At 37.8% G+C, this 12,482-nt stretch overlaps 1 protein-coding gene across 3 annotated transcripts in view; it reads right to left on the bottom strand.

The window, feature by feature from the left end:
- LOC122407363 (uncharacterized) overlaps positions 1 to 12,482 on the bottom strand; it is a 93,101-nt gene that overhangs the window by 30,148 nt on the left and 50,471 nt on the right. For all 3 annotated transcript variants that reach the window (XM_043413526.1, XM_043413525.1, XM_043413527.1), the window contains one exon: positions 1,753 to 1,917. In XM_043413526.1, the coding sequence (XP_043269461.1) occupies positions 1,753 to 1,917 (165 nt within the window). The remainder of the gene's footprint in view (positions 1 to 1,752; positions 1,918 to 12,482) is intronic.

Here is a 12,482-nt window from a genome sequence, read left to right as displayed (position 1 = left end):
TCGATTTAACGCTCAATTATGCGATAACCATGTGGTAAAAAAATTTGAAAAAAATTGTATTTGTGTGCTTGATGCCAAAGAATGTTATCACGAAATTTGATCAAATTCTGATTATTTTTATTTCGTGATCCACCCTCCTTGAGTCGTACAAGATATTCTTGGAGCAAGTTTAACGAATTTATCATAATCGAGGGTCCCGGTAGCGTTTGAGAACTCTTCAGGTCGGAAAATGGATTTGGAATTATCTGGAGGAAAAAGGTACTGAAAAAACTGTTCAAGTTGTACGAGGATGAAAAATATAGATTTGGTTTGAAATAAAAAAAAAAAAAACGATGAAATTGGGTGTGGATTTTGAGTTTGTCAAACGTTTCGTTTTGTATTCTGGGGACGGTTTTGCCTGTAGCTCATGTAGCTAAAGACTCTCGTAGCCTACATTTGACTGTAGTTGCCGGGGAGCATTTTGTGGGGAAGCAAGTGGGAATTGTCGGAGCGAAAAACAAAGAGAGAGAGAGAGAGAGAGGCAGAAAAGCAAATTCAATGCTACGACGCTGCTCATGAGATCCTGTGGGATCGTCAGTAAATTGTTAGAGACCTTTGGAAAGGAGCCTCGCATTTTGGCAAATCCCCTGTTCCACTCCGGTATTCACCGAGGCGACAGAAAACCCAAGTGCTTTCTCTCGAGAATATTCTCGGTTGAGACGACGCTAAAGACATTTTCACTAAATGGATCTATTTTCACACGTAATAAGGAAAAATTACGAGTTCCTAAATGTCGGTTCCTCCCAACTTACGCTCATTACAATTAACAAGTTTTCAGGCTAATTTCGTCGACTTTTTCTCACAATCAACCGAATCGTAAATCGACTCGAGGCAATTAAATTTGTGCAAGAGAGCTCGCTCCAAGACTCTTCACCGGAAACGCCATGATTCTAACTAAAATTTAAAAAATTTCGAGTCACGTTCGCTTCGGAAAATTGAGTCCTGGACTATGCTCTATTCTCTTTGTTCTTGTTTATGCGGTCGTGTGATAAACATTATCGTTCTAATATAAACTGATTACAGCTGCTCTGATACGAGAGGAGTTTGATCGTACGTAAACGCGATAGGGTTGTTCGCTAACACCTCCACCTTTTGTCGCGGCTCAAGCCAAATTTAATTCAATTCTGACTCAAAAGGAATAATGAAAAAAGTAAACAAAAAGAAGAGAGTCAATAAATAGAATAAAATAAGAATAAAAATAAAAATTAAAAAGTTCGCTGCGAAATCAGATTTTGAAAAAGTTGACCAAACAACGCACTTGGTGGTTCGTAAGAAATCTTAAACAATCATCTGAGATGAGAAAAAAAATTCTTCCGTTCAGAAGGAAAATTTGTTTCATCAAATATTGTTCGGTAATATATTGAAAACTCTCCAAAAGTACGAAACGTAGATTCGATGTCCTTGGACCACATTGTCATTTGCACATAGTTAAACATTGGAAGTAATAAATTTATAATTCATTGAAGCACAGGAGGGTTAGCAACTGTGCAGGAATATAAGTTCTGTCTTAAAATACTGTTTCATTCATCGATGATTAGTTTTGTATCGATTATGTTATCTTTCTGCATTGGTTTCTTTACGCAGAACAAACAGACATGGAGCTTCGGTATCCTTGATCTCAAGACGCCCTTGCCTCCAGTAAAACTACTTGTGAACATTCGTTTGATCTCGGGGAGCTATTGAAAAAAAATGAAGTATCGACAAAGTACTTACGCGAGCATTGACGCTGCTCATCGCTTCCGTCGCCACAATCGTCGACGGTATTACAGACTTTGTTCAGAGTGATGCATCGACCATTTCCGCATTTGAACTCGCTCTGTTTGCAGCATAAAATACCACCGGCCATGAAAATCGATGCGCACACTATCCAACGCATGTCTGAAACATAAAACAAGAGTTTTCATCAATATTAAGGTTGAACAACTGCATATACGGTTATAAAAATAGTTCTAGAGCGTGGTGTGTAATGACGTGACGAATTGTGCTTAAAGTCACTGGTTTTGACAGTACGGAAAATGATTTTTTCATGATTCGTTAGATCCTACCAATCGTAGAGTCGAAAAATGATTCGTCTAGTTTTTGCTCATCTTTTTTCATGTCTTACTCACGATCTCTTATCAGTTAAAAACAAAAGGAAAACCAGAGTGAGGAAAACGCGAAAATCGTCGATTTTCAACGAGTCAATCCGGCGAGGCTAAAAAAGCTTGAGAATTTTCTTAATATTTTGCTGCATTGAGAAAAACATTTGGTTTAAACTCGAAAAATGTTCGATTCAACTAAAATATTTAGTCCCATACGCACGACAAAATATTTGTTACATTTCACAAAATTTTAGATAATGATTCAAATTTGAATTTTGGATTAACAAAATTAAGGGTTATGTCACGATATTTGGGTTAGTCAACGTCATATTTTGTTGCTAGAACTTTCTTTCGAGGTAGACATTTGTATAGACAATTGATTTGGTTCGTCATCGATAAGATTTTGTTATGCTACACGAAGAAAAATTCGAGCATCAAAATTATTTGTTATTTTCCACAAATCATGTTGGCTAAAGTAATAATACATTTCAACGAATTTTGAGTTATATTGAACTGCCCGTACGATTCGAATTCCAGAATATTTATCATTCTCAACAAAAACGTCCAGATACTTCAGTGCTTGATATTCAAATAAATATATCATAAAAGTGTCTGTGAATTAAGTAGAAATAAACAAATGTTTCGAGCTCTTCAAACAAAAGATTTGGTTTCACTCGTTCAGTTAATTCACACAAACAAAAATTTAGTGATTGGCATAAATGAACTTTTATTTATCGCAAGCGGATGTTAGATCAAGCAACAAAAATATCAACTAAGGAAATTTAGTTACAACGATTATTTTTTTCAGTGTGTATATCATCAGTGAAATCCGTTTAAATTACACGTTGGTTTCGTGTGTAAAAAAATCATGCCTGGAGAAGTTTCAACCACACCAGATCCATGCTGAGTTAACGGTTCAGTGTGCTCAAATGTAATTAGCAGATGGGTTGACGTCGTGAATGAAATGTTGCGTACTGTTCGTGATAGGGTGGCAACCAACGTGGTTTTCTTTCAACTAGAAAGGACGAAATTTCATTTACGTACAATCGACGAGTGAAAGGGAAGAGACTTGAGATCGAAGCATCTCACTCAGAAGAACTTTCAGTTTGATTAACGCAGCATGCAACGCCGGTAGATTTTCATCGGGGCAACGTTATCGAAAGGGTGTTCCAAGGGCCTGATTACGTGCTAATTGGCCCTTACAACTGAAACCATTTTCTACCACAGTGAGGGTGTTACTGCGAGGAGGAGAATCAACCACCACGTATGACTTCACATCAAATTAAGATTATTCTCAGCACAATGCAGGTACGTCGGCTGCCCGAAAGCACAAGTAGTTTCACAGCAACATACACACGAACAAAAATCGATATTCTGACGTACGGGAGAGCGAGAACCGGGGGAGCGGGGAGGACTAGAATAGTCTGATTGTTTTGAAACAGAAGCTCGAAAATAATTCCATGTCGAAGAAATAAGTTTTAGGATATTCCACATCAAAATTCAAATAAAAAAAAAAAAAAAAACATCGTTCGGCAACTGTTATGGGATTGCTGCTGCAGTGAAATTGAAAGCGTACTTCCAGACACACGATTATACGTGCCGTGAATTTCAGGTCGAAGATCGGTAAAGCGAAGGTGTTGAAAAAGTACAACTTGCGTTCAGAAACTGGGAATATTACATTATACATTCAGTGGAATAAATACTCGAAATCAAGAGTTCTTAACAGGCACGTTCACGGGATGTGAATAGTTTTGGTCATATTAAAGGAGACCGAGTAGAGTTCGGAAAATTTTGGATGTTTCTCCCGATTTTCATTCATTTTAAAATTTCTTTTTTTATTTCTGTATATTCATTCTTATATTATATTCATTTCACAACATCTGGAAGAATAAAATTTGCACATTGGTGTACTGGATAACTTTTTCATGTGTAACGTAATGTCAACGATAAAGTTAGGTTACATTCTCATCTAATAATGTTTCGAGGAACATACAACTTGGAGTCTTCATAATGGAAAATTCGCAAGTATGAATATTCCATCGTTATGATCTGAAATATTCTGAGCGTAAGCTGCAAGGCGATTCATTTATTTTTGGTTGTTAACGGTGGGATAGATAAATGACGTTGGAGCTGGTTTTCATTTGGTTGGGGTATACACGAATAGTTGGGAGGAAAACGAGTGAGGATGTTATCGTTACATAGAATCCCTGAGGCGTATGGGATGATATTACATTGCATATTCAACCACTCAGTACGAATTCTCTTGTTTCGGATACACAGCGATTCACAAATGGTGCTCGTGAATTTCAATGTAAGTGGATCGTCGATTACCTTAAGGAGGGTGGCTACCGACGATACAATGTTGCCATGCTAAACCATGTTAAATACATTAAAAATTTCAAAATGATAAGAATTTAATAAAATTTGGTGAACATATTCTTTAGGGCCAAATTTGACAATACAAATTTTTTAAGATTTTTCTTCTGTACAGTTATCGAGTAATTGATCACTAAAGTTCAGGTGTGTAAGCATAGCGTTTCCATATATATAGGTATACATTCCGAGCATAAGAAATCTGCTTTAATCCGTAATTACTCGATAACTAAGCAGAAGAAAATTTTGAAAAAAATTGTGTCTTCGCATTTGATGTTGAAGAACATTATCACCAAATTTGATCAATTTCTTATCATTTTGACGAGTGTAGCCACCCTCCTTAATTCATTGAGAACAGTGAAACTCGCTTAAAAGTATTGTCGTCAGAATTTCGGTTTCATGTGTTTAGGAACATCCTGTGCGACTTTTTCAACCTTTAATATTCAGCGTCAAGGACTTTTCCAAGAACTCTAAGTTCACAAACTTTTCATAAAAACCCCACTGACGTGATGGCCTTTGTATTTCTGACCTGGAAATTCTCGTGTTCCACGAAGCCTTGATAACAAACTTCAAACCTTTCAGATCCTACTCTCCTTCGGGCTTTCCTGCGTCCGGAAACACGCTGTCTGCCCGGGCCGAGAAGGAGCTCAAGCAGCTTTCGAATTATACGTCGTCAATGGGATTTTTATGAAGCTTCTCTCCGGCGCCTCAGCCGATCATACACCATCGTAATTCTAAGAGGCACCTTTGTGAGGATTTATATCTCTATTAGTGTCACCTCTTTTTCTGTCCCTTACGGTCGTATCCCCTTAAACATATATTTTGAGAATGGGCAAATATGTGCCTTTTGAAAACCTCTTTCCTAATGGGTTTTTCTTCGTGCTTATTCATTTCGTGTCCTCGAATAAATCTGCACCATTTGAAACTCAATCCGACTAAAGTCGGATTCTGCGTTCGCTTAGGTACGCTGAACCAGTTCCTGAAAATATATTGCTACGTAAAAAATGATTTCCAAAAAATCGGGTTGGGCAAAATTAGAAATTTAATGAGCAGAGGAAAAATAACTTTATCGAAGGAAGCCGACAAACTGAATGAATAGCTACGAAAGTTTCCGGCTTAAGGATGAACGCCATGAATTGTACGCTGCCAAACACGGCCGAGCTACTGCTCCAGAAAACATGAAGAAGATCTAAAGCACCAAAAACACCCGATCAACTTGAACAGAGACGGAAGTTATCAGGCTTATTCGATCTGGGATACCGTCCCCGAGTTTTTTCAGCAGATTAGTTGATCAATGATTCATTCGTACAATCAAACGTCCTTGTCTGGTGGTCTTCGTACAACGCGCTCCAATACTCGTCGGAACAAAGACGCGAGTTTACTCGCAAATCGGGATTCGCTACACGGCTGCGAGTTGCTCTTTAAGGGGTCGAACTCCAGCCCCGTGAACAAACGGTGGTCAAGTTCGAACTGAGAAACAAGACCCGCCACAGGAATGGCGCGAGTTTTAGGAACTGCCATTTCGGTGCACCAGAACCTCGTCGATCAGGCCGCAAACGATCAGCGAATCTTTGAATTTGAAGCGAGACATCTGTTTCCCGACGACCGTCTCACGGTCCCACAGCTTGACTTGTGGAATGGAATCTACAACCAGGGGAATTAAGGAGGGTAGATCGCGACGATACAATGTTGCCATGCTAAACTATGTTAAAAATATTAAGAATTTCAAAATGATAAGAATTTCATAAAATTTGGTAAATGTATTCTTTAAAAACACATAAGACAATATAAATTTTTTAAGATTTTTCTACTGCATAGCTCTCGAGTAATTGAACACCCAAAGTTCATGTGTATAAGCATAGAGTTTACATATGTACAGTTATACATCTCGTGCATAAGAACTTCGATTTAAGGTTGACCTATCGCAAACTTCATTATTAGATACAAACGTGATATTTTTTTATTTCATAGTTAAAATCCGCAGGATTTTAACGCTATGCTTTTGAAAATGCCTGCAAATTTTTTGAGCGCATTATCGACTAGATATAACAATAAATAATCGATAAAATTTCGAAATTTAACACACAGCTTATGAAGACCGCACTCCAACAGAGACTTGAGCGATGAATAACTAATTTTCCCGATTAGATATGTTTTAAAAAAAGAATTCTCAAATGTTAAAAAAATGATGAGGATCATTTTTTAATAAAAAAAAAACGAAGTTTGCCGAGCAAATGAAATAAAAATCTTCGATTTAGTCGAGTAATTACGTGGTGTGTCTTCGTCTTCTGCTACTACCGCTCTGGCTGCGTAAAGGTCCATCGCTGCATAAGCTCGAATAACACGGAACAGATTCGAATATGTGAACTGTCAAACTGTATTCATTGAATAGTCGAATTGAGGGTTCTTATCTGAGAAACAGAATGCTAGGAAAAATAAATTTGTTAGAAGACAATGTTTCTGGTCAAGCCGAACATTGTGTCGATTCATGGTTAAACATAACCTCCTTGCACAAAGGGATAGTACCATGGTAAGCAATAAAGGTGACAGCGTTGTCATATGTATTAGGAGTATGCCTGATTGGACGATGTGAGTCAAATGAGAATGACATTAAAAAACTTCATAATAAATGATGTTCCAAAAATCATCACAACACACACCTGAAAAATCATGAACTTTCGTAATACTAATAAAATAATATATAAATCCATCATCTATAGTTAATTTAAAATTTTCAAAATAATAAGGTGTCCTCTTGACTAGCTGTTGCGATAGGTCAACCTTGCTCAATTATTCAATAACCATGTGGTAAAAAAATTTGAAAAAAATTGTATTTTGTTTACTTGATGCCAAAGAACTTTATCACCAAATTTTATTAAATTCTGATTATTCTGATTTCGTGATCCACCCTCCTTAACGTCGTGGCTAGGACATTGTATTGATTGTATGGAAGTGTGATGATAATTACGAGCAGGGAACGGAAGCTCGTTTAAGGTACCGCATCAACGCACTTTTCGCATGCGTGCAGAAGTGGAAGGAATTATGAACGAGAGTAACGTTTCGTTGAACCAGAAGTGACTTTAGTCGTTTTCCCACTGTTTAAAAAAGTTGTTGGATAATAAATCAAATATACATATTCGCATTGCCCACTGTTTTTAAGTATATTTGACAAATGCACACTCAACTTGAACATCGACACGTTAATAAATAAATTTAGATATATATTATTCTTGGCTACTAAGGAAACCTGTTAAGGTAGTTCGATAGCTAAGTACCGTATAAAAACAGGGTGCAGTCCCCTTCCTGTGTGAACATTACTCGTGAAATCTGTTCCAAAAATCATTCAAATTATCATCAATGATCAGTAAAAAATATATGGTTACGATATTTTACTAAAATTTCATAAATGCTCGTGATTTTGGAATTTTTTTTTTTGCGTACACCCCTGCTAGAGTACATCTTTATACCATATCCACATATACGAGCATCCAAATGAATGCTTACATCGTGGCAACACTACACAGCCAGCTGTATCTCAACGCGAGACCCTCGTCTCGCACTCTTTCAAACTATAGTAAATCTCTCTCAATTATAGAATGAATATGACCAATCGTCATCACTTTTGGTCTGCTGCTCATTACCGTGGCAAATTTAAAAATTCGATTTTTCATTAATTAATAATACAATATTTCTTCCAGGAATTTCCAAATGCAATATTCTTAAATAAGATAAATATTGAAAACCCACCAAGATTTTACAAAATTAATAATAATTGAGTTGTCACAGACGAGAATAGGGGAGATGCAAAATTCATAGGAAGAGTAAGATTTTGTTGAATGATTTATTGTCGATGGTTTTGGATGGGATAGTTTTTTACTTCAATTGATAAAATGAGAGTGTGAAACAAATGATTTTTTTTAACGTCGAAAAAAATAGTATAAATTGCGTTTTCCAGCATACTTTATGACCCTCTGCAAAGAATCTCGAAATTAATGAAACCAGCATGGTTTTTTGAGTTTGAAGTTCGTAAACGAACGTACACGACGTTCTTATCGAATATCTTCAAATCAGAATACATCAGAATATAATAATTTACTTAGTGCAATTCAATGATACGAGTCTCGAAACAGTTCCAACAGAGAAAATTTATCACAGGTGCTTGATTCGTGGGACTGAAGGGCTAGAAAATCGAATGTACTGACTGAGTGCAGTTCAAAGCAAACGAATGTGTGTATCGGTATCAAAGGTACTCCTGATTTTTCTGATGTCTTTGTGGATGTCGTGAGTTTTTCACAGTCACGTTACTTCTCGAATATAAGGAGTAAGGAGCGAAGAGAAGGAGGAGAAAGAAAGGGGACTCAATTGCACTACTTGAAGTTCAAAGGCAAGTTGTTACGAACAGCTTCGGAAAAATATGTATTTTGTAGCGAAAAATTTGTCCACGTATTTCTTCTTTTCTTCTCCTGTTTTGTCTTCTTCCTCTGTCGATGGTCTTTTTGTGATACAGCAATACGTAACCATTTCTATTTCTATGTTTTGAAAAATCTTCGGAGTTCTTGAGTTATGACAATCGATTTGTCAAAGTTCTAATGGAAAATATGAAAATAAAATTGGGACTAAAATTCTGCCGATGACGTGACAAAACTCTTTCCGCACGATGCCTGCAGAAAACGTGCAGTATTTACGTAATATTTTCCTATGGAATTTCGGGATTCATCGTCCTTCTGGTCACGTTGAAATAATCTGAATTTTTTGTTTCGCCTTTTCCTTTCGAATTCCTGAAATTTATTCAAAGGTCAATAATATTTTCGGCTATAAAAAAAAATCGACAGAAATACGATCATAATTTGTATTCTGCAGCACTAAGATTTTTGCAAAGTGAATATTCTGTAACTGGGACCCCGCGATATTCTAAAACTTGGAATGCTTTTAACGTTTTTTAAAGTACTTCGCTATATAAAGCTGGTGAAAAGTAGCGGGAAGTAAAGTTTAAGGTACGTTTACTTTGGGATTTCCAAGTTTCAACAATGGCGGTTGAATGAATTGTCATTAAAAATCTATTCGAGAGAAGAAAACGTCGGGTGTTAAACCCCGCCCTCTTACCAAGGTGCACTTTCGTTTTTTTATATTACGGTTTTCTGAAGAATCACACTCTTACTAGAGAGGAAGAAAAGACAGCGAGGAAGGATCTGTAACAGAAGTAAGGCGACGAAGATCGAGAGAGCAGCGGAAGTGAATGGTGTAACAGGGCTTAGTTGGTTTATTTACCTGGTCGTGAGAAAGTGGGTACTTAAATTTTAAGCTTTCAACTGGCAGTGAGATTCAATTACCGTTTTACGTGCTGTAGTGAACATTAAAGTAGCACTATCAGGCTCCTCTGCCCTCAAAATGCAATATATGCTTTAAGGGGGAACTACATATAAAAAACTTGAAAAAGTGCCTTTTTACACTTACAACATTTGTAGTTTGAAAGCTCCAGAACGCGATGCCTTTCGATTTTCAAAACGAGGTTCCTTTCAAATGAAAACCATTTTTTAATGTTGGGAGACGCGAGTATTCACCGTGCAAAATAGTCCGATCCGATTCTCCCTTTGTGGGCATATTGAAATTGTGATTAGGGTTGCTCATAATTGCATGTCGTTGCATATCGACGAGCCTGATTCCAGCAGACGACAGAACTGTCAATTTACTTGTCCCGAGACTCCACCGAGTCGCTTGATGCGTATCGATCCGTTCATACACCGGATACAGTTGACAAGCGAAATTTTGAAATAATCGAATCGAATTATATAAAATATTTAACTAAATACTGAAATCATTTTACCAGGTTGTTTCGAGCGAGGTTATTTAGACAAGTGGCGTATAGGCCTGCAAAATTTCAAGATTCTGTAACCATTCGTCGTCTTCAATTCAATATTTCTAATTCAGATGACCGTTGACCCCCCTTTTTAAACGTACCATTAGAATCCGCGTGATTTAATAAATATAAGTAATGTTTTTAATCTTCGACGTCTAATTTAGAAGTACATCAAACTTTGATTCGAAGATGGTTGAAGTGAGTCATCGTGGTCATAAGCGACATAATTTCTGTACTTCTCGACTCTTAATATTTCAAGCAAACAGTCGATAAGGGGTCTTGAAATGTCACAATCATAGAAAAGAAATCTTGGATTGTAAGACACGAAAAATTAGAGTGCTATTTAAAAACAGGCCTCGGGCCTGTACATCCTTAATTTTGGAACACTTCTAGCAGGATCCTTCGACGACATTACGCCCACAGCACTGCCAGCAGCTTTTGGAGTACGGCCAATGGACACCCACACGAGTTTGCTACAAAACCAATACAAAAACTTTGTCAAGAAAATGAGATTGGCAAACAAGCCAGTCAATCAAATCTCCTGCATGGATCGAGGACGAGCCAGGCAGAAATTCGGTATCCACAACCGGAAAAGAAGAAATCTTCGCTAGGTGAAGGCATCGATGGGATGAAGGATGATCGATGGAAAAAGCTGCCTGGAAACACAGACGTATTTGAGCAAAGTCGAATGAATGGATGAAGTCGATCGGATTCGTAAAATCGATAAGACGAATTTAAAAACATTTTGAAGTTTTTTAATCATCCGTGATAAATTCAAATTGGACGACGCGGGCTGGAGAAGCGAGCGTTTCAGAGCGAGAGGTGAAAATCGATGTGCAGTCAAAGGGCGGATGCACGAGGGTATTCATGAGACATAACAAAGTTTCCTATTGTCGGTAAACTTCAAAACTATTACAATTTATCGCAGGGACACACGTATCTCAACCCAGTCGTCGGTGCGCTTCATTTTGGAATCTCCATCGCCCTCGTCTCGTCTTGCAACAATGTTCAACCGAGAAAAGCAACAGTTCTATAAGAAAATTGGTCCGAAGAGCCCTTGATATTGGAGCGAAATTGCACAAGAACGAAAAGTCAGAGCCGAGAGAGCCACATTCGAATTCAAATGACATTCGCATTGTGGGACTTGATGATCCCCATTATGCGAGAAAACTGTCACAATGGCTTGTCGTCCTCGGCATCGACGTCTCGCCCTTGTGCGTAGGCAAACTCGATGAACCAAGTTTCGACTTTGTATCTCGGGTCTCTAAGTCGCTCACGCTCTTTCAAGTATATAAAAAGCTCCCACCCAGTGACCTCTCTCTCTGCACTCTACACTTCACACTTTAGAAAACTTGGGGAGCACTCGAGACACTTGTACGGGAAAGCAAGCGCAAGAAACTTTGTTTGATTTTTTTTTCCGAGGCTGAAGAAAATATATTTTATTTTTTGCCTGTTCCTTTTTTAGCAGTGCCTGGAGTACAGATTTATAGTCTTCTCGAACTTGTTCAACCTGAAGGAAAAAAAGGAATTCATTACGTTTTCTCAGTGGGATGTAGATCGACGTGCGCTCCGATTTTATAGTACGATGGCAAAAGACCATTTTCTTCACGGTAGACGAAAACAAAAGTATCTTCTATTCGCAGTATCCCGATTCTCCAACCGCCTTTGAACGCAGCCAAGTGAGATTCGGTACGTTGGCAGACGCACGGACACACGGGCGTGCACGTGGATGCAGCATTTTCTCATGTGTACGTGGCGCCAGGCCGAAAATTTATAATGTCCGAAGAAGAATCTGCGCACAGATTCGTGTGGGTACGTGTCAGTGCTCGCCTTTTTACACCGTTTGTATACTTCCTTACTGTTGTGACGTTTGGTGCACTTTATGCTGTGATGCGGAGTTTTCTTCCCCGCAGAAGTGGAAAAATATGAAACCGTGTATAATGTTCCAAATGCATTAAATTTGTGTTGCTGTGAATCGTAAGTACACGTTTTCCTTTTAGCTACATTGAATAATTGTGATCTTCATTTTTTCGAAAGAGGAACGAAAATCAAGTGAATTTATAATCGAGTGGATTTTCGTTGCTGAAACAGTTCTAAAATCGACTTTCAAACTGATTTTTTCCTTCGAATTG

This window comes from Venturia canescens, chromosome 2 (assembly GCF_019457755.1).
Source record: "Venturia canescens isolate UGA chromosome 2, ASM1945775v1, whole genome shotgun sequence".
NCBI classification, from domain to species: Eukaryota; Metazoa; Arthropoda; class Insecta; order Hymenoptera; family Ichneumonidae; genus Venturia; species Venturia canescens.
The sequence above is the reverse complement of the archived record's forward strand: the minus strand, read 5'-3'. Positions and strand labels throughout refer to the sequence as shown.